We start from the raw sequence: 24,298 nt of genomic DNA on the forward strand, positions 1-24,298 counted from the left end.
TGTCTCTTGGTGTGTCTCTCTCTATCTTTCTGTTCTCTGTCTTTCTCTCTCCCTGTCTGTCTCTCATTTCTCTACTCATCTTTCTTTGTCTATGCCTGCTTCTGTCTGTCTCTTTTTGTATCTCTGTATTTCTTTGTTCCTTTCTTTCTGTCTCTCTTTCTCTCCCTCCCCCTCACTTTCTTCTTCTTCTTCTTCTTCTTCTTCTTCTTCTTCTTCTTCTTCTTCTTCTTCCTCCTCTCCTCCTCCTCCTTTTCCTCCTCTTCTTCCTCCTCCTCCTCCTCCTCCTCCTCTTCCTCCTCTTCTTCCTCCTCCTTTTTCTCCTCCTCCTCTTTCTCTTCTTCCTCCTCTCCTCCTCCTCCTTTTTCTTCTTCTTCCTTCTCTTTCTTTTTTTCTTCTCTTTCTTCTTCTTCTTCTCCTTCTTCTCCCCCTTCTCCTTCTTCTTCCTCTCTCTTTCTGTTTCTTTCTTTCTGTTTCTGAGTCTATCTGTCTCTGTCTATCTCATTTCTCTCATATCCTTCTTTGTCTGTGTCTGCTTCTGTTTGTCTCTCTCATTCTTAGGGATTAAATACAGTTAGAAGACTGTATGATACTTAAAGAATCAAGCCCCTAAATTAACAGCAAAAATTATAATTTTATTCAAAATAAAATATTTCATCCTACTATTTCTATTTTCTTTGCTTTGGGAATTTTATTTGCAAGCAGGATTGTGCCAACTGATGCAGCCTGGCCCTTAAAAACATTTTAAAATTCTAATCCTTCTTAAGCAGCAGCACTGTTACGCATTGGGTATTGAGGAATGCTAAAGCACACTATAGGTTTTGTTCTTTGAGATGGCTCTCATACTGAAGTACTAATTTCTGTAAGGCTGAAAATTTCATCCAGAAATAAGGCAATGGAGGAAGAGTAAGCCTAAAACATAGGTTAGTGATTCAGACAACAGAGGTCAAAGGTGTAGAGACAGTTGGTCATTGTAAACATGAGGCTCTAATTAATCCCAAGTCACTTCTGGTGAATCCCAACATAATTGAGGGCAATGTTCAGCTTGGGTGAATCTGATCATGATGGATGACATGGGTGGATGCCTGTTAGGGAAGGATTATGTAGTTTCATCTGGGATTGATTTACAAGAACCAGATGCAATCAGAAAGAAGGGACAAAAGGCAGTGGCGTAGCTGCGGTGTAGATGGAAAGTGAACTCACAAGGAGTATAGAATGTCAAAAGAGCAGCAAAACTTGCCTGACAGCTGTTGAAATGTGAGTGACTGGGTTAATGCAAGAGAAAAGGAGGACAGGAGAGAAATGGGATTCAAAATTTAACTATAGCATGTGGGTGGATGATGAATTTTGTTGATATGCCTCGACTAAGCATGTAAGAAAACCATGGTGACAATTTGCTACAATTGATAACAAAAAATTTACAGTGTATATAACTTGTTAGTAGAAAGGGGATTAGAGATAAATTTGTATACTTGTATAATAACAATAGATCACATCTAAATGGACCTGTAATGTTTTCAAAGATCTTTACCTGTGTAACTTCACTTCATCATAGTTAAGAACAATAGCTAATAAAAATTAAAGCACTTTACATATAAAGGGTGTCCCAAAAGTCTTGGTGCAGTTTAAAGCCATTTTATAATAAAATAGAAAATTCATTAAGACTTTTGGGACACACTACATTATGTCAGAAGATCTTCATAACAACTTTTTGAGATAGTGCTATTATTATACCTGTTCTGCAGATAACAACTAATAGCAAGTATTCACGTAGAGCTTTAAGGTTTACAAAACACTTTCTAATATTATTTCATTTGGATTTCATGAAAACCCATGAAGGCAGAGGCTATTATTATTCTTCTTCTCCAGTCAGGAAACTACCCCAAATCACATAGCTAGTGTCTGAGTCAATATTCAGACTCAGGTCTTCCTGACTACAAATTTAATCTTCTGTCTATTGTGCACCTAGATTCCTACAAGTGTGACTATAATGAGTCTGAGAGACTAAGGGCCTTCCCTACCCACATCACATAGTGGATGTCTGATAAAAAATTCAAACTCAGGTTCTCCTGACTTCCAATCCAAGATTCTATCTGCTACTTATATTTCCCCATAGTATTCATGCTATAACCCTTGAGTTATTTCCATTGTACCAATATACTTCTAAATCTTATATAGGTAATAGTATATAATTATGGGAACATTCAAGCCATTGCTCCCAGTAAAGGCTAAATTTCATGCTTTCATATGCTGAATATATAAATGCAATTCAATTTAAAATATGTTTTGAGGTAACAAATAAGCAGTTAATAAAATCCAAAGAAATATAATTAAATTAACATTGATTCAGGCCTATGATTGGTATGAGGTGAAGTATCTTTTGCAACACAAATTCAAATCACAAACAGGAACTTAAAAAGAAAAAAAAAGACCAATGTGGAGAATTAAATGTCCATCCAAGATAAATATTGCAATAAGAATAACCCAGGAATGCACATCTGTCAGCTGCCTGGATTGAACTGCTAGAGGCAGAGGGATTGGCATTGCTTTCTGGGACTTGGGCATAACTTTGGAGTGATTTGTCTTCTGTAGTCACTAGATTTTATGCAAGGCTACAAAATATTTTTCTAATGGTGGATCATTGAATTTAATGCAAGCATCCTTCAATCCTATGCAAATACTATTTTAAAAAGTGAATCTTCCAAAGGCAAAGATAGGATCATCAGTTTAGATAATGAAGGATCCTTACAGTCCACTGAGTTTAATCAGCTCACTTTATAAATGAAGAAACAGGCTAGAAAAAATAGGTTACCCTTAACACTACTTTTCTTCTCCATGCTTTTGAATAATTCTCTTCTAGCAATACTCATATCCAACATAAGGACTCTATGATATGTTGTCCTTCCTTAGGTTTTAGTCCTCCAAATCTCCATGCCATACAAGACAATGTGAAGCAGTAATTACAAAAATGTGCCTTCACATCAGTACTCAATAAATCAAGGCATGATGACTAGTTGGAAAAGCTTTTAGTGAGGACCTTTGCAGAAGTATCAGCACCTCCCTCCCCCATTAAACTGCAATTTCCTTTAGCTGCTCAAGGCCAAGGTTGACCCTGGTCCTGCTGGCAGATGTTCAAAGTCTCTCATTATAAATGCTAATGAGTGAAATTTCTCCCTCATCTACTGATCATGCTGTCATAGAAATGACCTTTAGTATATCAAATTGACCCCAAATTTCCAACAGAACAGTTCAGCAACTCTTCTGCCAAGCATTAAATACACAAAAGAATCAAGGAAGATTGAGTAAATGAACAAACATAAATTTTATATGTGTGTGTGTGTGTGTGTGTGTGTGTGTATTTATGTGTATTTGTATATGTGTATATTCATATCTATGTTTATATATATGTTTGTACATCTATATCTATCTATGTGTGTGTATTTGTATATATATCTGTGTATGTACGTGTATTTATATGTTTATATATGTATATGTGTGTATATGTATATTTATATATCTACATATGTATGTACACAAACATATATCTACACACGCATATAATTTTATATATTTTTATCATAGAAGATCATTGAACTTGGAATGAAAAGACCTAGCTATAAGTCCCAACATTGTCACTTGTCCAAGTATATGATTTTTAAAGATTCAGCTAGAAAGTGCATTCAATTTAGAAAGAAGTTTGATTCAAGTTTAGTTGAGCACTTCAGTTTCCGTGGTCAGTAAACTATGGCCCAAGAGTCAAATATGGTCCACCACATGTTTTTGTATGGCCCATTAGAGAAGATTTTTTTACACTTTAAAATAGAGCTTTATTGTATTTTAAAATGTAAAATACTTATAAAAATGTCAGCTGATTTGGCCTTCAGTTAATAAGTAGCTTGCCAAATTCTGCTTTAAATCTCTGATCCAAAGACCCAGGGCAAGTCCCACTATGAAACTCAATTTCCTCTACAAAATACTGATTGAAATACTTTTTACTGAATTGATCCCAGGATCTTGTGGGGGAAAAGAAGTACTTTGTTTACAATAAAGTTCTAAATGTGAATTTCTATTATCATCATTATTATTATTGCTGTCATTAATTTTATTCTTATCTTTTTCCATGGAACATAGATTAAAGGATATTGGAGGAAATTGCTTTTCTGGTATGTGTGTGTGTGTGTGTGTGTGTGTGTGTATGTGTGTATACTTAAAATTCTGCAGACATTTTCACAGATAGATAAAATAGCTGCTTTTTGCAAATGAATAAAAGTATTAGAATAAAAACACATTTTGTATGGGTTCACAGAAAAAATCCTTGATATAACAATCCTAGCAGACAAAGCAGCAGGATAAATTAGATTTCATCTTGGTTTCACATGATTTTGGCTTTTTTTTTTCTAGGTATCTACATTCTGAAACCTTTTCATTCTGTAATTTGGAAATTGTAAGAAGTTGATATGGCAACATCTGTTAAAATATTGTTCTTAATTGTTTGTGGGTAAGTATTATGTGAGGGCAATTGCGGGCAATAATTATGACTGTGTTATTGGTCCACTTTTCATAAAATTTATTGGTTGAATTCTATGTTTATAATCCAGAAATTTGTCATCCATCAGCATGTAAGAGATAGCAAGCTTCTGACAAATAAATCTAGCCTCCAGATCATGTATTTTTATATCTTCAGTGGGGACCATATTTTTATAGCCTTTATCCATGGCACATTATCACCACCATTTCCTTGTATGATCCACACTGATCACTAAGTTTCAGATCCTTAAAAATAAGTACTGTTTCTGCTGGGAAAGATTTTTTCCTACGTTACCAACTTAGAGGGTGATTTCCTCCTTGAAGGGTGGGTTTCCTCCATTTCCATGGGAAAAAAAAAAAAAAGAAGAAGATTCCCTGGAACTTAGCTATTTGCTAGATGCTTTAATGTCAAAAAGCTAAATACCTGGGAAGATAATTCGGAGCATACAGAATATGATCAAATGATGATTATAGTTCTTACAGATTTGTTTGACCTATTTAATATGTACTTTTAAAAATATTGATCAATGCCCTTTTTCCTCTTTTCCTGTGGAAATATTAACTATTCTAATGAGGCATAGGTTTCCTGAATACCTGATTTTTTGGGAGGGAGGGGGGATGCTATCCAAATCAGTTATCATCTATTTTAAAGATCAATAGAGAACAATGAACTATTACAACCACTAATTCTGTCAATGGATGCACATTCAAAGCCTTCAATGTCTATTTTTCTTTGGTGTATCTTATGTATTTTATAATCATTGAATCCAAATGACATTTTGATAGCAATAGAGAAATAGTCTGTTCAGTATATTTTGACTGAATGACATAATGACAATATCTATTCATATATCAAATTATTTATAAGATGTGTTGGTTCAACTCCTTTCATTTGGAAGTCATATTTACTTTTACTGAAAAGATAACAAACTCTAGGCAAAAGCACAGTGAGCTTAAATGATTTCATTGAAAAATATCATGTATTTACATGATTGCATATGTATAGCCTACATCAGATTATTTGCCATTTCGGGGAGGAGGAGGAGCAGGAATAGAAAAACTTGAAACTCAAAAATGAATGCTGAAAATTGTCTTTATATGTAATTGGAAAAAAAATTTTAAAAACTTAAAAAAAAAGAAAAATTTTAAAAAGAGGAAAAAATGTGTTTCATATCTCCTGTTTTTGCTGTGTTGTATGGTGACATGGTTTAAACAGAGAGCATTTTTTCCCAACTGGGAAATTAAATATTATAAGTTTTTCACTATATTTGAGTCTTTTTTATATATTTGTACAACACGAATGGGCCATGGGTGTGGAACAGAGCCAAACATTTTACAGCAATTAATAAAGTCAATAGTCAAATGCCATAGAGCTTTTGAGTAGGTTGTTAATACTTGCCAAATTGATAGTCAGTTGTTCTTTACACCCCTGAGATTTTCTGGCACACCTCTTTTGATCCTTGGGAAATATATTGTTTTCTTGTAAATGTTTAATAGATTTTTAAAAATAATGTAATCTGTGAATGCTTTGTACAAATAAAGTACATAAAATGTAATTAGTCTATTTTTGGAGAGAGCATTGGTGTTATTGTTTTTATTATTATTTTACTAAAGTGGATGTCTCATTGTGGTATAAAGGTGACCCTATGATCTTGACAGTTATCCCAGGGGTTCTTAAATGTTCTGCCAAGTTGAAAAGACTTCATGTGTGGAGGATTAGGAATAGATTTTATGACTGTTGTCCAAAGGGTAATCTAATTGAATGCAGATTGATTCATTCCAAGAAATTAGTTTACTAAGATAACAGATTTTTTTCAGTTGCAAAAACTTACATTAACTACTAATTTAGACAATCATCTCTATTGCTGGAGGAGTACCCATGAATGAAATCATATATTCCTTTTTTCCCCCTTAGGCAATTGTGCTTAAATGATTTGCTCAGGGCCACAAAGCTAGAAAGTATTAACTGAGGCCAGATTTGAACTCAGGTCCTCCTGACTTCAGGGCTGATGTTCTATCCACTGTACCACCCAGCTGCCCCCAAAATTATATATTCTTTAAGCATAACACTAAAGAAGAAAATAGTAGCTGTAGCATTTTTCATGAATTTCATTTGGTGTTAGTGCACTGATAATTAGAGAAATATTCACTGATTAAGTTATTGGAAAACATATATTGGAAAACATACTGATGGAAGCTTATGATTGACAGTGTTTTAAAAGAAACAAAATTCCTCAACACTATTCCAAGAATACTGAAGAGAGATGTAGCCAGTTTCTCACCATGGACCTGCTTTGCTAATATAAATAAGAGTTGGGAGAGTGAGTCCAGAGTGTCTATGCAAAATATACATGTAAATCCAACTCATGAAATACAATAATTTTGTAGGGGACACCAGCAGTGGGGGGATTTAAAGGATTTTTAAAAGTTTCTGAAAGGCAGAGGTTTGGGGGATAGTTATTGCCAAGGAACGAAGATAGAATATAAAATGTGAAGAATATTAAGACCCTTCAGTGTGGTTCACAAAATATGGTTAAAGATAGTACTATAAGACTGGAAACATACATTTGGATTGCTTTGTGAAGATTTTTAAAAACCTAAAAGGAAGAATTTATTTTTGATTCCAAGTGTCATAGGGAACTGTTGGAGTTTCTCAAGTAGAGGAGTAATATAATCAGAGTGAAGATGAGAAGGAATAGAACTAATAGTAAGGGAAATCTGCTAAATAAGATAGGATAGGAGCAAGTTTGCATGAAGTTGGCAAGGAAATAGGTCATGAGAGAAAAAGGTGAAGAAAATTGTGGGAAAACGTGTTAGGCAATGCAAAATGAGGAGGAGGTTAAAAAGAAGGATTAAAAAAAGCTATTTTCATGGCCAGATCTATCACGGGCATTTTCATATTATGAATACCATAAGGATCTTAATGAAGGATACACAATCTCCCAAGCTCTCATGCCTACCAGCATTAATCTAATACAACTCTTATATTCCTAATTACTTAACATTTAGAGTATCTAAACTTTTGTTTATTTTCAGTGTACTTTAAAAGAAATCTAACTATAAAATTGAAACTTTTCTAATTTTAGTCTCATTCCTAAAAATCAGTGCTAAAACATTTAGTTATTGGGTAAAATAAAAAAGTAATATTTGTTCTTTTCTTTTTCATTGGAGTCATAGGGAGGGTGAAATGTGGTTTTGAACCAGGGATTCATTAATATAGGCATCTTCCAACATAAAACCATCTTCACTACTGTGGATCAGCAATTTATTGATAACATAGTGTATTAGAAAAAGTTGTCTGAGGCCCAGTAAGAGGTTAAATGACTTGCATATGCTCATATGGCTAGGATGTGTCAAAAAAAAAATGTGGTGCTTCAATATTCCAAGGCCAGTCTTCTAAGGCACTATGCCATACTGCCTCTCATTTGCCCACTGGTGTGTGTAAAATGTGGGAAATGACTTTTTAAAAGTTTTGTTCTGTTAAAATTCATGCCATATAGAGAAAGGAGGCACCCTAGAACCTAGGGAAATGTCATCCACGAAAGACACGATGGAAACAGCCCTGGGATGGGAATTCAAAGACTTGGATTTTCATCTTGGCTCTGCCATTCAACTAGCTGTGGGAGCTTTGGCCAAGTCACTAATACCTGAAAGGTATTGCCTGGATGGCTTCACAAATCTCTTCCAGCTACTAAATTATATGATTCCAGACCATCTGCCTCTTTCTGAGTTTGGGTTAGGCTGAAATTCTCATTAAAAAATTCTTTTTATTGAATTATTTTTAAAATCTATTCACCTTTCCAATTATTAACACACACACACACACACACACACACACACACACACACACTACAACCTCCTTACACACCACTACCAATAACTAGTGCTTGCCATATGGCCTTGTTTTATGGGTCTTACTCTTGTAGTTAAACTTCCTAAAATTATAGAGGTTGAACTGCAAAATTAACTTGCAAACAATGACTTTATAAGGTGTTATATGCTGTTTAAGTAAGAGTTTACCTCATGACTGGAAATTTTTATTATTACTTAGGAAAAAAAAAACTAGGAAAATATATCTATTTAACATTATGTCTCATTTCATAGGTTCATAGATTTGGAGCTGAAAAGGACCTTGGGGGCCACTGAGTCCAACTTGTTCATTTTGTTCAGTCATTTCAGTCATGTCCAATTCTTTGTGACCCATATGTGGTTTTCTTGGCTGAGGCACTGGAGTGGTTTGACCCTTCCTTCTCCAACCCATTTTACAGATAAGGAAACTGAGGAAAAGAGGTTAAGTGATTTGGCAACAGCTAGTAAACATTTGAGACTGAATTTGAACTCAGGCCTTCTTGACTCCAACACTGGTGTTCTATCTGCTGTGCCACCTAGTTCCTCATTCAATAGATGAGAAAACTTAAGTCAATGAAATGATTCCCTAGCAGTTCTAGCATCTGAGGTGAGATAGGCTTTTCTGACTCCAAGTTCAAAGTCCACATTCACATTCAAGGCTGCCACATGCTAGAAGGTGGAATAAAAGTTAAAAACGAACAATAATATTTCATGGAGTTTTCCTGAATAAAGCGATTATATTTTGAATATATTAAATCAGATACATTTTCCATTTCCTAAAATTTGGTATCCAAAACTGAATGCAAGCCTATTACATTATTTCATTTCAGATTAAATTTCACCATACAAAATTATTAACAATCTAAAATTTTGAGAATGGGGATGATGGACGGTGACCATTTGATATAGAAGCCCTAGATAAAAAGAATCCTCTCCCTAAGCCAGTTGAAAGATATTTTCTTTGGGATGACTGGTCAAAGAGTTAGCATTCCTCAAGAACATTAACTCTTTTTTTGTTTCCCTGCTGAATGTGGCAATTATGAATTCAATTAGAATGAAGTGGGCAATAAAAAAGGATAAAAATGAGATCAAGAGGCCACATTTAAAAATATCATCAGTAGAAAGAAAGCAGAGGAAATCCAAGGGAAGACAAAGGAATGTTGCTAAAACCTTTTATTTTTTTCTCTTAATCACTCAAAATTAAATCAAGTTTATAAAATGCTTCAAAGGGTCACTGCTTCCTAACGTATCCCGCTGAACATATCCTATCTCCCATTAGACACTTTAGACTTTAGTAAACTATCAAAGGGGGTCTTACATACAAATACACATACCACACACACACACACACACACACACACACACACAGAGAAAATCCTGGGCTAAAAAGAACTCACATTGGTTCCTCAAAGGTGATATGCAAGATTGAGTGGGGGGATTGATGAAATTTTTCTGTAAATGCTGTAAATAATAACAAATAGTGGAAAGAGTTTTAAGCTTGGAGCTTCTAGACCTTTTAAATGAAAGCTAACTTCATAAATCATCTTTTTTTCTATTCTGATAATAAACATTCAGAAATATACATTTTCCTCTGAGAATGCTTAAATATTATCATTATCTTTCATGTGATTATTATTTCTATGATTTGCTCCTTGACATGATCCTAATTTTGTTTCCATTTTGGTTTGCATCTTTTATTTATATTTCCTTTTTCCTTTACTCTTTTAGTTGTATTTTATATTTACATGACTAAAAATAGAAAATTATATATTAGGGATTAATAATTAACAATATTATAACATAAATATAACAAATTATATAAATATATTACCATAATTTATTGTATTGATTATATTTAATTGTCTTCATATGATATAATTATAATTTCTAATTCTATATGTTTGATTATGGCTCCATTTGGGACTAGCACATTATCTTTTTTGCATGTATGTAACACAGATTTTGGATATATGGGTAATCTTTAATATTTCCATTTGTAAATGGACATAGGTCAGTCAAATCTAATGCTTCCAACAATTGTTTGATATTTTCCTTCTTGTTTAAATTTTTTTTAGTCCTCTCTGTGTATCAACTCTTATAGGTCAACTGTTTCCTCATTCCTGAAGGAATTAATACTACAATATATGTTCCTGTCCTTAAAAATTTGATCTCTTTATAAATAAGCTCTCCTCTTCCTATCATTTGGGGTAAAAACATACCACACATACATATTCACAGGAATTTATACAAATTTAGAACTAGAACAGACATTAGAGGCTATCCAAGTTAATTCCCTCATTTTACAAGTGAGGAAGCTGAGATCCCAAAAGAGGAAAAGTTACTTGTCCAGGGTTATAGAACTAATAAATATCAGAGACTGGACCCAAGTTGTTTGTTGTTTCCTATATATTTCATGTCCACTACTCTGACCACTGTGCCTGCTACATATATTCTCTCTCTACCCTGTTCCCTCTCTCTCTCTCTGTCTCTCTCTCTCTGTCTCTCTTCTCTCTCTCTCTCTCTCTCTCTCTCCTCTCTCTCTCTCTCTCTCTCTCTCTCTCTCTGTCTTTCTCTCTCTCTCTCTCTCTCTCTCTCTCTCTCTCTCTCTCTCTCTCTCTCTATCCTGTTCCCTCTCTCTCTCTCTGTCTTGCTCTCTCTCTCTCTCTCTCTCTCCTCTCTCTCTCTCTGTATATATATACATACACAAAGAGCCAGAATTTTTTTTCCCTCATGGTGGCTATGAAACTAAATATGCAAAGTATATATAGTATATATATATATGGATAGATAGATATAGATATAAATATCGATATAGATAGAGAGATATACACACACACATATATATAATGTGTTTGGAGGAGTAGTTTGTGTGCCAAGTGTCATCCAAATTTTCAGTCAACCAGGCTGATGGTATAATAAAGAAAAATTACTGCTTTGCGATGCTTGAGAAAGGTTTTACACAGAGGATTCCCTACTGTAAAAAAAGCCACAAGCTCATACTAATAAACCTATGCATAGCCAATACATTTTCATCCTCAAGTAGTCTAGCTTTTGTTTCTCTCTATTCTCTCTGCTAGAAAGAAGGCTCTTTCTTTCTGGTAGAAGTATGATTTTTGAACTCTACAAGAGTTTGCCAGCAGAGCATATTATTAAGTCCTTGAAAGCTAAAATGATTGGTCTTTCTGCCTATCACCTGAGCATCAACCTGCCTAAGTAGGATGCAGAAGTAGATATTTTTCAGTTTTCACAATTGTTGATGACCACTTTCTAAGGTGTAGAGAGCTGACGGTTATCAGTAGAGGCAATATTTACCATTAATCATGTAGGTCCTTGAATTAATAAAATTAATTAATAAAATACCTATTTCACCTCTATTTATATTCATTGGGAAGGGGAGCCAAATACCCAAATTAACAGAACCTGCATAACCTCTGGCAAGATCTTTAGTTGCTAAAATGCAAGAAAATCAATCTATAGCAGAAAAAATAACCTTTCACAGTCTCTTCCTTGCTTTTACAGATCATTCTTATTTTTGTAAAGCTGTGACTTTTTAAAATCAAGTACATCAGAAAGACATCTTTTTAAAAAAAATTTCATTTCCTAGAATGCTAGGGATTGAAATGCTAGGGAATATGACAGAAAGGCAGAATTTTTTTTTCTTTATTATCCTGAAACCTTTTAATGCTTTGAACATTTTTCTGGAGAAAATACTAGCTTTCAGCTATCCTAACAATTATATTTCCACGTTGCATGCAACTATGGGAAGATTTCATTTTTGTCTTTTCATACTTCCATGAGCCATTGCTAACTATACTATGTCAAGTAAGTAAAACCAAGTGCTCCAGGGCTCACAAGCAGAACCACAACTGAACTTCTGTTTCTCTCCATGGATGTCAACTATATAAAAGAACACTAATTAGTAAAAGGTTACAATAATAAATTGAATATGGTTGATTTCATGTGTGATCTTGCTATAACTGACATTTTTTTCTGTCTCTTACATTCATGCTTTTATTACCAAAGAAAAAGGTCTTGCCTTCTTTAACATAATCACAAAAGACCAAATAATTGAACATAATATATTCCATGTCCTAATTAGTAGGTTATTGGAATTTGCTGCTTCGCATATTTAGTTTCATAGCCACCATGAGGGAAAAAAAATTCTGGCTCTTTGTCTTGAGAGCATTGCAATCAAAATTTATTAAATCTTTAAAGAAAAGTTATACTTAGTAGAAGACAAAGATTTCTTTCTTTTTTAAAAAGTAATAAAAACTAGTATATATGAAGATTTCCAGACTGCTCTCTATATATTATACCATTTGATTCTCACAACAACCCTGGGATGTAAATGCTGTTATAATCCCCATTTTACAGATGAGGAAACTGAGGAAGAGAGAAATTAAGTAATTTGACTACTATCACACAGCTATCAAATATTAAATTGTCTTTCTGACTTCAAGTCCAGGAACTTTCATTTATAAATATTTATATTTCATTCAAAGCTGCTGGAGCTTTTTGAGTGGGGGAATAGCTTGGATAGATAGACCTTTACTCTAAGAAATTCATTGTGATAGCTGTCAAAGAGGGATTAGATTGAGGATAAACTTGAGGCAGGAAGACCATGCAGCAATGTGATTATGATATCAGAGGAGAGAAGAGGTATATAGGAGAGATGTCATTAAAATAATATCAATTGGCAACAGATTGCATATAATGAGATAGAGAGTAAAGTATTGAGGAGGTGACTAGTAGGATGATAACCTCCACGCTAATAGGAAGCTGGGTAAGAAATGATGAGTTTTGTTTTGGACATGATGATTTGAACATGTCTATAGAAACTCACAATATGACCAATTACTTTCATGCCTGATTTCACTATTATTATCAGGACAATATCATTCACCTCATTTCCTTGTCATACTAGACTCTTTTCTTTTCCTCATTTCCCACCTCCCAGCAGCTTCCAAGGTCTATTCATTCTGTTCTCAAACTACCTTTAGTGTCTGTCCCTATTCTCCAGTCCTACCCACTCATAATCCATGGCAATTTAAGCTTATATAAGAATTTATCCACCTTGGACAATCCTGCTTTCCAATCAATCAATCAGCATTTATTTAGTACTTATCTGATAGGAGCCATGCTTAAATGCTGGGGATGCAAAGGAAAGTAAAGATAATCATTTCTCTCAAAGAGCTTCTATTTTAATGGAGAAGACAATTAACAGATAGATACATAGATTGAAAGGGGGAAGCTCTACTATTCAAGGCTTTCTGTAGACGATGGGCTTTAAACTTGTTGAGGTTGGGAAGGGACCCCAAAAGATTGGAGGCTACACCATATCAAACTGAATATGGAAGCCCATAGCCATTTTTGCAAAAGTATAAAGATGGGAAATAGAACTGTTTCAAAAATAGCAACTAGATCAGTATGAATAGATCAAAGAATATATGGAGGAAAGAAAAATGTATAAAGAATGGAAAGGCAGGAAGGAGACTATGATGAATTTTCAATGTCAACCAAAGTATTTTATATTTGTTCCTGCAGGTAATAAAGAACAATTGAAGTTTACTGAATAGGGGAACTAACGTGGCCAGATCTAAGTGAAACAAATATTTGTAAAGAGTAGAGAGGAAGCAGGTTGACCAATCAGGAAGCTATTACTATCTTCCAACAAAGGGGAATGAGGGGCTGCTCTAGGGTGAAGACAAGGGGATCACTATAGGGTATGAAGGTGGGTTCCAAATTTCTGAAACTCGGACTCTCTAAGCACTCTCCAGATTTTTCAACATACATCCCAGGACAGCAGCCTGAAGTGCTTTGTAAATTAAGTGTTGTTAAATCAGGGAAAGAGTATTCAATAGAATTTCAAAACAGTAACTTATTAGAAGATAAAGAATATCCCATACAATAGGCAAGAAAGTTCAATGTCCTAATTACTGCCTTTCCCACAGGAGCTGTTTTAATAATAAGAATAAGATCATGTGCAAGTAGCTGGACTTGGCGTTAGAACAATCTAAATTCAAATTTCACCCTTTTCCTTTTCCATGTAAATTGCTAGCAAATCATTTTATGAGACTCACTTTGCTCATCTCTGAAATGGGGACAATATTAGTGGTACTCATTCATCTGTAACTCCTAGGGTATTGTGAAGCTCAGATAGGTTAATTAATACGTTACAATGCTTTACATAATTTAAACTGTTATAGAAATATCTGTTCTGAATAAATGTTTGATTGATTGTAACGAGTTGAATTAAATTACTAACAGATAGTAAACCATAGCTTCGGAAGTACTCTGCCATATCCTATTTCTTTCAGTGACAGAGTCTAGCTCACTATCTTATCCTTGCATGCATTCTAGATCTTTCTTTCTTTTTTTTTTTTCTTTTCCTCACATATGCTAATATGTGAATTTGTTTTATTTGACTAAGTATATTTTGTTTTCAGGATTTTTTTTTTTCCTTCCCCCTCTTCCCAATTTTTCTTTTTAAGGAAACACTAGGGATAGAATCACATTCAGAAAAAGAAAAAAAAAATCAAAAGAAGAATTGCAAAGAAGAGAACAGAAAGTTCTCTTTCTGTAAAGTCACAGATAAGGATAGCTATATAATCTTATATAATTGACTACATTATTTTATTTAATGTACTTTTTTTACTATTTTGTTATGTGTAGGGAGTTTCTGGTCAATTATGGATCATATGTGGAAATGCTCATTTGAATTTATTTTTGGTAAGTAAAGACGAAAAAAGAAAGAGGAAAAAAGAGGGCAGAAAGGAAGGGAAGAAGGTAGAGAGAAAGAGAGGAAAGAAAGGAGGAAGGAAAAGAGGAAGGGAGGAAGAAAGGGAGAGAGAGAAGAAAGAAAGGAAGGAAGGAAGGAAGGAAGGAAGGAAGGAAGGAAGGAAGGAAGGAAGGAAGAAGGAAGGAAGGAAGGAAGGACATTTTATGGAGTCAGAGAATCTGGAATTAGATCTTGCCCTTGATATTTACTGGCTGTGGGTTGTGTGATCTGAGACACTGGATTTCCAGTTCATCTAGAACATGAAGGGACTGGACAAGATGATCTTTAAGATCTCTTCCAGCTCTAACTTTTGATCTATGGTGACAATGACGATATCATAACACCTTGGCCTGGAAGGATCAAGCTTCCAAATCTTCTCCTACAGGGGAGTGTATAAGGAGCATGGAAACAAAATGGAGTGACATTCATAGAGAAGTCCATGCGCTAGTTTTTCTAGACTTGACACAGGCTCCTTCTTGAGAAAAGAGCAGTTTTGGCTTCTTGCTAATGGAACATTCATTGTCAATTCTTGTGGTCTCTGAAAGAACTTTAAAAAATGGAAATGCTGAATCACACTAAGGGCTGTTAAAGAAAATCCACATTCCCTCAAGTTTGACTGCCTTCAGGGAAAGCAACACACTAGGCCTATGAAAAGACAGCTCAGTTTTTTTAGTTAGGCCCAAATTTCTTGTGCCAAGAAATGTTTACAGGGCCAAGGATCAACTGAAACATCTCCTCAAGACTTGTAAAAATTTATAAGCTTCTGGAATATCATTTTTAGGTTTCCTAATATTAACATTTCAAATTTAACCAGATTGAAAGGGAAATTAGTTTGTGTTCCTATATGGAAAGAAAAAAAAAGATAGAAAAATTTTAATTCAGCAGACTTCCATTAAATGAGGAACTTTCAGAATGATTCACCTGAAAAAAAGCTACAGGAGAACTATCCATGTAATGACAAGAGCTCATATTTCTCTAACCCTGGGATTCTTAACTTGTGTGTGTGTGTGTGTGTATGTTTGATGGATGTCTGTAGCAATCCAGTGAAGCTTATGGACTGTTCTGAGTTTAAAAGCTATCATTTAATGTTTACTAAGCATTTTACATGTGCTATCTCATTTGATATTTGATCACAACCCTTCAAAGATAGACACCATTAGTATTCCCATTTTCCAGGTGAAAAAAGTGATGGACAAACAGACTAAACTGTTAAACACAAGAAGAAATGGGAACCATTAAATCACATAAAAGTATGCCTGCAAGCTTCAGTTTCCTCATTTATAAAATAGGGGCCTTGAACTGTTGACTTCAAATTCCCTTCCAGCATCAGATCTATTATCTGAGGGATCTAAGCAGTCCAATCCATCTCTTCACCCATAACGAAGACATGTCTCCCCTTCTGATTTTAAACAGCACTGTTGGACCTCTAGATTGATGTATGCATTATCCAATGCCAGCTGCCTTAGCTACTTCTTTTACTCCTTTTAATCACTTAGATCCATAATCAGTTAAAATTATTCACCATTAGGGAAGGACTCAAGGGCTTTTCACTCAATGACCCTTTCCCTAATAGGAACAAAAGTTTAGACAGAGGAGGATTCTGTGGGGTGAGAGAGTTGTATGATTGGCAATCTTAAAAAATAATTTTATAGTTAACCCCCTTATAAGTCAGGGCTTGGCTCACATATTTCCTCCTACCCTCATGAGGGTATTCCTAGGGATTCACTTGGGCTCATTAATACATATTTTAAAATACAAAGTCTTCCCAAGAATTAAAATGCATATACAACTTAATGTTAAATATGTTCATCAAACAATCTCCTCCAATCTAGCAGAATCTAGCTGTTGAACCAAAGAATAATAGAGCAAGAAGGAATGCTGATGACCACCATACCAGAGAATCACAGAGCTGAAAGAGACTTTAGAATCCACTAGTCCAAGTTCTCTCTCCAGAGTTAGCATGGAAAGAGCCATGTTCAGTGCCAGCAATGAGAAAACTTGTGTTCAAAGCCAGGTCGACACCTTTCTCTGGACCTCCTCCATAGGCAACTTCTTAGAGGGCAGAACTCTCTGAGGATTAGGTACCTCCTCTGAGAAGCACTTGGATTGCTGACTTCATGGTGGCTACATATATATATAGCACTGTATTGCCCTATACAAATGTAAGGAAGGGTTTTTAAAGGTGTATATCTTTTTTTTTTTTCACTTAATAGTATTTTATTTTTCCCAGTTAAATGAAAAAAATAGTTTTCAACATTCATTTTTGAAAGATTTTGAGTTCCAGATTTTTTTCTCCTTCCACCCTTCCCAAGCCAGAAAGCCATCTGATATAGTTTATACATGTATGATCATTTAAAATATATTTCCATATTAGTCTAGTTGTGAAAGAAAAATAAGGACAAAAGGGAAAAATCATGAGAAAAAAAAAGTGAAAATATTATTCTTTGACTTGCATTCAGTCTCTGTAGTTCTTTCTCTGGATGTGACTGGCATTTTCCATTCCAAATTTATTGGAATTATCTTGGATTACTGTATTGCTGAGAAGAGCCAAGTCTATCACAGATGATCATCACATAATCTTGTTGTAACTGTTTACAATATTCTCTTGGTTGTACTCATTTTATTCAGTATCAGGTTATATAAGTTTTTTTTTTTTAAAAAATCTTCTTGATCATCATTTCTTATAGAAAAATAGTATTCTGTTACATTTATATACCACAGCTTATTCAGCCATTCTCTAATTGACAGGCATCCTTTTAAGTTCTAATTCTAAAGTTATATCAAATAGGGAAAATATCATTAAATGATACTGAATATTTTTAATTTATGCATTTTAATTTATATCAATTCAGTGTGGGGAACAATGGATTTAACATTAAAAGGACTTGAAATCTGCTTCTTACTTCCTAAAAGTCATTTTTACCTCTCTGACTCTCAATTTCCTCCCCTCCCAAAGGAGAAAGGGTGGAATCTTTCCAGCTCTGATAAGCTGTGATTTGTTTGTCTGTGTGAATTCAGACTAACAACTTGCCAAAAAAAAAAAAAAGAACATTGATTATTATCTTAAAGATAAATTGAAGCTTCATTTTTCTCAAATAACAAATTAAGCAACTTACACAATTACCTGCAAATCTAGGACTGGAATGAAAATTCTTCATAATAACTTGAGATCCTTGAAAATGTATACATTCTGAAGAGACCAGAGAAGGGAGGGGGTATTTGAGAGTTGGACCAGAGGTAATAGTGTACTGGAAAATGTTTAACAATCAGTTCTCAGAAGAAAAATAAATACATCTTATAATGTAATTGGGGAGATAATTGGGGTTAAGTAACTTTCCCTGGGTCACACAGCTAGTAAGTGTTTGAGGTAGATTTGAACTCAGATCCTCTTGACTCCAGGACCAGTATTTTATCCATTAACTAGATGCCTTGTCAGGACATAATCTTAAATTTAATCTGTATTATTTACATTTTACAGTAGCTAGATAAAATAATAGATATAACACCGTCTTATAATCAGGAAGACTCATCTTCCTGAATAAAAATTCAGCCTTAGACACTTATTATCTTTATGACCTTGAACAAGTCACTTAAGCCTGTTTGCCTCAGTTTCCCCCTCTGTATAATGAGCTGGAGAAGGAAATGGCAAACCATTCCAATACCTTTGTCAAGAAAACCCCAAATCAGATTATGAAGTCCAGAATGACTCAACAACAACAACAAAAATTACATTTTCTTCATCTAATTCTTGAGATTACAAATAATTAAAATAATAGATTCATTTTGCTGATTTGTAGCTTTGATGATTTTTGAATTGCAAAAAATATACATATACATACAATACACACAATCATGTACTTTCTGTTTTATTAAGAATGTGTCATGCAAATCACATAATATTCACATCAAAGCAAAACAAAACACTTTAATTGACTTTGTTATAGATCAGATAAAATTAGTGTTTTAAAACAACATTAAAAACAATGGCTTGGTTAAAACCTAACTGATCCCTTTGGACAGACAAAATGTAGTTATCAGAAACCATCTACATGCAAAATAATAACACTTCAATTAAACATTCTATTAAAGTTTGGCTTAGAACTGAAATGCTTTTGAGGTTCCACAGTAATTGCTTTGGCTTTCCAATTACTTTTAAATCCATAATAATATAATCCTTTATTGGTACTTAAAGAATTATACTCTAATTATAGCAGCCCTTCTTGTGGTGGCCAAGAACTGGAAATTAAGGGGATGCTCATCAACTGGTGAATGACTGAACAAGTTGTAGTTTATGAATGCAATGGAATATTATTGTGCTATAAGAAATGATGACCTGGAAGATTTCAGAAAAACCTGGAAAACTTACATGAACTGATACTGAATGAAATGAGCAAAACCAGGAAAACATTGTACACAGTAACCGCAACACTGTACAATGATTATTTGTGAATCATTTAGATGTTCCCAGCAATACAAAGACAATATAATTCTGAAAAGTTTTATGATAAAAATGTTATCTACCTCCAGAGAAAGAAGTGATAGAATCTAAATGCAGATCAAAGCATGTTATCTTTTAACTTTCTTAATTTTTCTAATATAGAAATATGTTTTACATGACTGAACCTGTAGAACCTTTATCAAATTGCTTGCCTTCTCTATAAATTGGGAAGTGATGGAAAATAAGAGAAAATTTGGAATTCAGACTTGTAAAAAACAAAATTAAAAATTTATTTATATTTGTAACTAAAAAAACAAACTATTAATTTTTTTAAAAAAAAGAATTACACTCTGAGTTGTGAAATGATTTTCATAGGTGAATAATTCTTAACCTTTTTTTTTTTTTTTTTGTGGCATGGACTCTTTTATTCATCCGGTGAATCCTATTTCAGATTAATGTGTTTTAAATGTACAAAATGAAATATTACAAAGCAAACCAAGTACATTGAAATACAGTATTAAAATATGAAAAAAGTTCATGGATGTCAGATTAAGAATGCTGGTTTAGGTAATTCATGTATCTTAAAACAGTTTTTTATTGGTTGTTATCTATATAATATAGATTTGGATCAGAAAGACCCTCAGACAACCCCTCATTTTGCATATGAGGAAACTGAGGTTCAGATGGGTTAAGAGATTTAGACAAGGTTATAGAGCCAATAAGTATGTACTGCAGGATTTGAATGCATTCCTGACTTCAAATCCAACATCCTTTCCACTATTCTCCTTTTTAAATTAAAGAATAAGAAAATCATTTTAGAGAATTTGAAACAGGATTATTTCAGGAATTAGGAAAAAATTAGAATCTATAATACTGGCTATAAAAAAGTTACAATATTCTTTAGTTATTCTTTTTTGTAGGGGAGGGAAAGGCACTTGGAGATAATTGAGTCACTCAGGATTATACAGTTAATTAATATCTGAGGTCGTATTTGAACTCAGGTCTTCCTGACTTCAAGACCAGTACACTATTTACTGCACCATCTAGTTGCTCTTAGACATCTACTGTTTTACTCCATTTTGGAAACAAAGGAACCCATCTGAAATATCCAAATATGATTAAGATGAATCACATTATGAACTTTGATTATTATCATCACTTAAGAAAAAGCACAGATCAAATAATGGCTATAGCCTACTGCTAGGAACAACCTCAACAGATTTCTTCCCCAAATTGTTATCATCTGTTGATGTAATGTCAGCATGGCAAATAATCCTATAAAATTGAAATTAGGGCCTACCATGTTATATCATTGCCCTTCTCACTCTGCCCCCAAACCTAAGAATATCTACATTAATGCCATAAGTGTATCAATTGTCTGATTACATTAATAATTTGAATTTCCATGTCACATCAAGGTGTATAAAACAAAAAAAGATTCTATAAAACTTATACTGTTAAGTATTATTATACCACTTTGAGAGAGAGGAAGGAGAGAAGGAGAGAGAGAGAAATAGAAAGTATGTATGTATGTACATTATTTTCTGAAAATGGATTTTGATCAAATGAGGAAAAAAGCTATTAGTTATAGTTATTATAATTAAAATTAATTCATTTTTGTTATTAGGAATTTAGTGAAAATTGTAAAAGGAATAGATCTTCAATATCTCTTACATATCAATGAGTTTGTGGAATAAGGTAGATAAATCTGGAAATGCATTCTAGTGTCATCCACTTACCTGAATCAGTCGCAGTAATCAATAAGATGCATTTCTCCTTTGTTTCTCTGTCAAGTCTCTGTCTCACTTTAAGTTCCCCACTGGCTGAGAGAATGAAGGCATTATCTTCATTTCCACCAATGAGCGTGTATGTCAGTTTGCTGTTGGAGCCTTGGTCATCATCTCTTGCTACAACCTACCAGAAGGAACCACATATAAGACAGCTAATTCTGAGGGGAAGAGGGAGTGGAGGGAAGGAAGTAGAGAGGAAAAGAATGTTATAATAGATAATACAGGAGTCTATCCTGAATGAAAAAAGAAAACAAACATTATAACCCTAGGAGTTGTGAGGCTCAAATGAGAGAATGAATGTAAATAAAGCACTTGGAAAATTTTAAACTGCTGTCTTAATACCAGATAATAATGATTATTATAATATTATTAATTAATTCTAATTCTAAATTAATATTGTTAGTTAAAAATGTTAATATCATTCTCTGAGTCTTTTACTGCCCTTTGAGCTCTGAGCCCAAACTATGTTCATGGAACAATACCCCACTTTGAATCTGCTGTTGGTTTTAACTCCACAGATCAAGCAGTCCCTTTCAGAACATTTCATCTCTGTAACTCACCAATGTGCTGCTAACTCAAGTGTTGATTGACATCACTTCCTTCAGCCTCTGAATGTCTGGAGAACAGAGTATCAAACTCCATCTAGTACCCTTCTTTATTGAAGGCAAGAAACTGGACTCTAGATTACTTTTTTTTTTTTTTTTTTTTTTGCTTTTGCTTCTCTGTCTGGTTGAAACTCCAAAGAAGAAAGTGCACTGCCTAACACTTTTAAGTAACTCCTGTGGAACTTTCTGGGGACAAAGTACATACATACTCTTTTAAATTTAATTTAAATAATTGATTTTTAAAATCTATACAATCAACAATACAATAAATCAAGTCCTGATTTGTACCAGTTACTAATTTCTGAATTGTAATGCTTATGCTAAAAGTTTAATAATCAGTAGTTAGAGATAATTCTCTTATTTAAACCTTATTTAAGCACATGCCTTATTTAAACCTACAAACAAAAGTGCTAAGTATTTTCTAACAGAATATACATTCCTTGAAGGCAGGGATTATTTCATTTTTAGCTCTGCATACAAAGTACTTAGCACAGTTTATTCTGAAGAGTAAGTGCTTATTATATTTTTATATCTGTTAAATTGAATTTGTTTTGTTTCAATTAAACCTGTTGTTTGATTTGAAATTCTAATCTGTCATTTTCAACAACATGCAGTTAGACAAATATGTGGGTATGGATTATGTGTGTATATATATAGATATGTGTGTATACACATATATATGTGTGTATATATATAATAAAGAGTGAGAAAAAGAAAGTATGAAGGATGTGTAAATAACTTTATAAAAAACTAATTCCTCCTGTCTCGCATAGGATGAAAGTGCAGCTTCAGTTTCCTTATTAATTGACATGGAAGCTTTCACTTGATTCATTTCATAACCAAGCCAGTTCACCCCACCTTAGGCAACCTGCTACCCCTTCACTCTCAGGGATTCACAATATTAATGCCAAACTTAATCCAAACCCCTGATTGGTTTAATTCTCTTTAATTCAAAATACCCAAACTCAAGAGGCTGCAGCCTCTCTAATAATTGGGTTTTTAAACCTTTGCTAATCATGCACGACACAAAAAGATTTGGGGAGGGGGTGTGTGGGGAAAAAATTGCCTTAAGATAAAAATAACAATAATTGCTTTATTTCAGAATACTGACCTGAAGAATTGTTTTTGGCAGGGCTTCTAGATTCTCAGGGATATTAATGGAATATGGTGATAGCTCAAATACAGGAACAAAATCATTGATATCTAAGAGAATAATGTCCACTTTGGTGGTGTCCATCCTGGGGCTGCTGCCTCGATCTGCTGACTGAACAGTTAATGAGTACATTGCTTTCTTCTCTCGATCCAAAGGCTTAGCTACGGAGAGGATCCCTGTCACAGAGTCAATTCTAAACTCCTGGTTTTCATTTCCACTGAGGAGGGAATAGCGAACCTGTCCATTGGCCCCTTCATCTCCATCAGCAGCATAAACTTGTACTATGTCCGTCCCAGTTAGTGTGTTTTCATTAATTTCCACTTTATAAAGGGCCTTTGCAAAAACAGGGTTATTGTCATTGATATCAAGGATGATGACGGCCACTTCTGTAGACGAAGAGAGAGGTGGTTGACCTTTGTCAGTTGCTACCACAGTGAGAGTATAGTTGGACACCTCTTCCCTGTCTAGCTCGCCAGTAAGTCTCACTTCTCCATCAATGGTCCCAATACTGAATCTGTTTCCCAAAGGGTTCAGTAGAGTGTATTCAATATAGCTGTTGGGGCCACTGTCTCGGTCTGTTGCTTGAGCTTTGAATACAACAGTATCAGTGGGGGTATTTTCTGGAACATAGGTCAATTTGGGGGAAATGAAAGTTGGAGCATTATCATTGACATCCAGTAGAATGATAGACACTTGAGCAGTACTGGTATAGCTAGAAGTTGAAGAAAGTGGCATATCATGGACCTGGATAACCAGGTTGTAAAAAGATTGACTTTCCCTGTCCAGAGTCTGCCTGATTTTTAAAATACCATTTTTGTCAACAGTAAACTGACCGAGACTGTCCCCTGAAGTGATGCTGTATGACAACTGGGAGTTAAGCCCTGAAAGAAAAAAAAAAAAGAAGAGGAAAATAAAATTACTTTCCTTCAAAGACATTAAGGTCCTAATAAATATGTTGGCAGTTACTTTTGCATTCTTGTTAAATTCTGAACTAAGAAAAATAACAGATTTGAACTGAGTATTTCTAGTAAATATATTCATAAATAAAAGTAGTTACATGTTATATAGTGCTCTTAAAAGTTATGCATTTTTGTTTCATTATTCATTTTCTTTCCTTTTTGATCTGATCTTTCTTGTGCAGCAAGATAATTATACAAATAT

General features: G+C 34.0%; 1 protein-coding gene across 1 annotated transcript in view; it reads right to left on the minus strand.

Annotated features, from left to right (window-relative positions):
• Nucleotides 1–24,298, minus strand: part of FAT4 (FAT atypical cadherin 4) — a 152,487-nt gene that overhangs the window by 82,208 nt on the left and 45,981 nt on the right. The window contains exons 8-9 of the mRNA XM_051966725.1: nucleotides 23,096–24,018; nucleotides 21,329–21,503 (exon numbers count right to left, since the gene is read on the minus strand). Of these exons, the coding sequence (XP_051822685.1) occupies nucleotides 21,329–21,503; nucleotides 23,096–24,018 (1,098 nt within the window). The remainder of the gene's footprint in view (nucleotides 1–21,328; nucleotides 21,504–23,095; nucleotides 24,019–24,298) is intronic.

Source organism: Antechinus flavipes, chromosome 6 (assembly GCF_016432865.1).
Source record: "Antechinus flavipes isolate AdamAnt ecotype Samford, QLD, Australia chromosome 6, AdamAnt_v2, whole genome shotgun sequence".
Classification (NCBI taxonomy): Eukaryota; Metazoa; Chordata; class Mammalia; order Dasyuromorphia; family Dasyuridae; genus Antechinus; species Antechinus flavipes.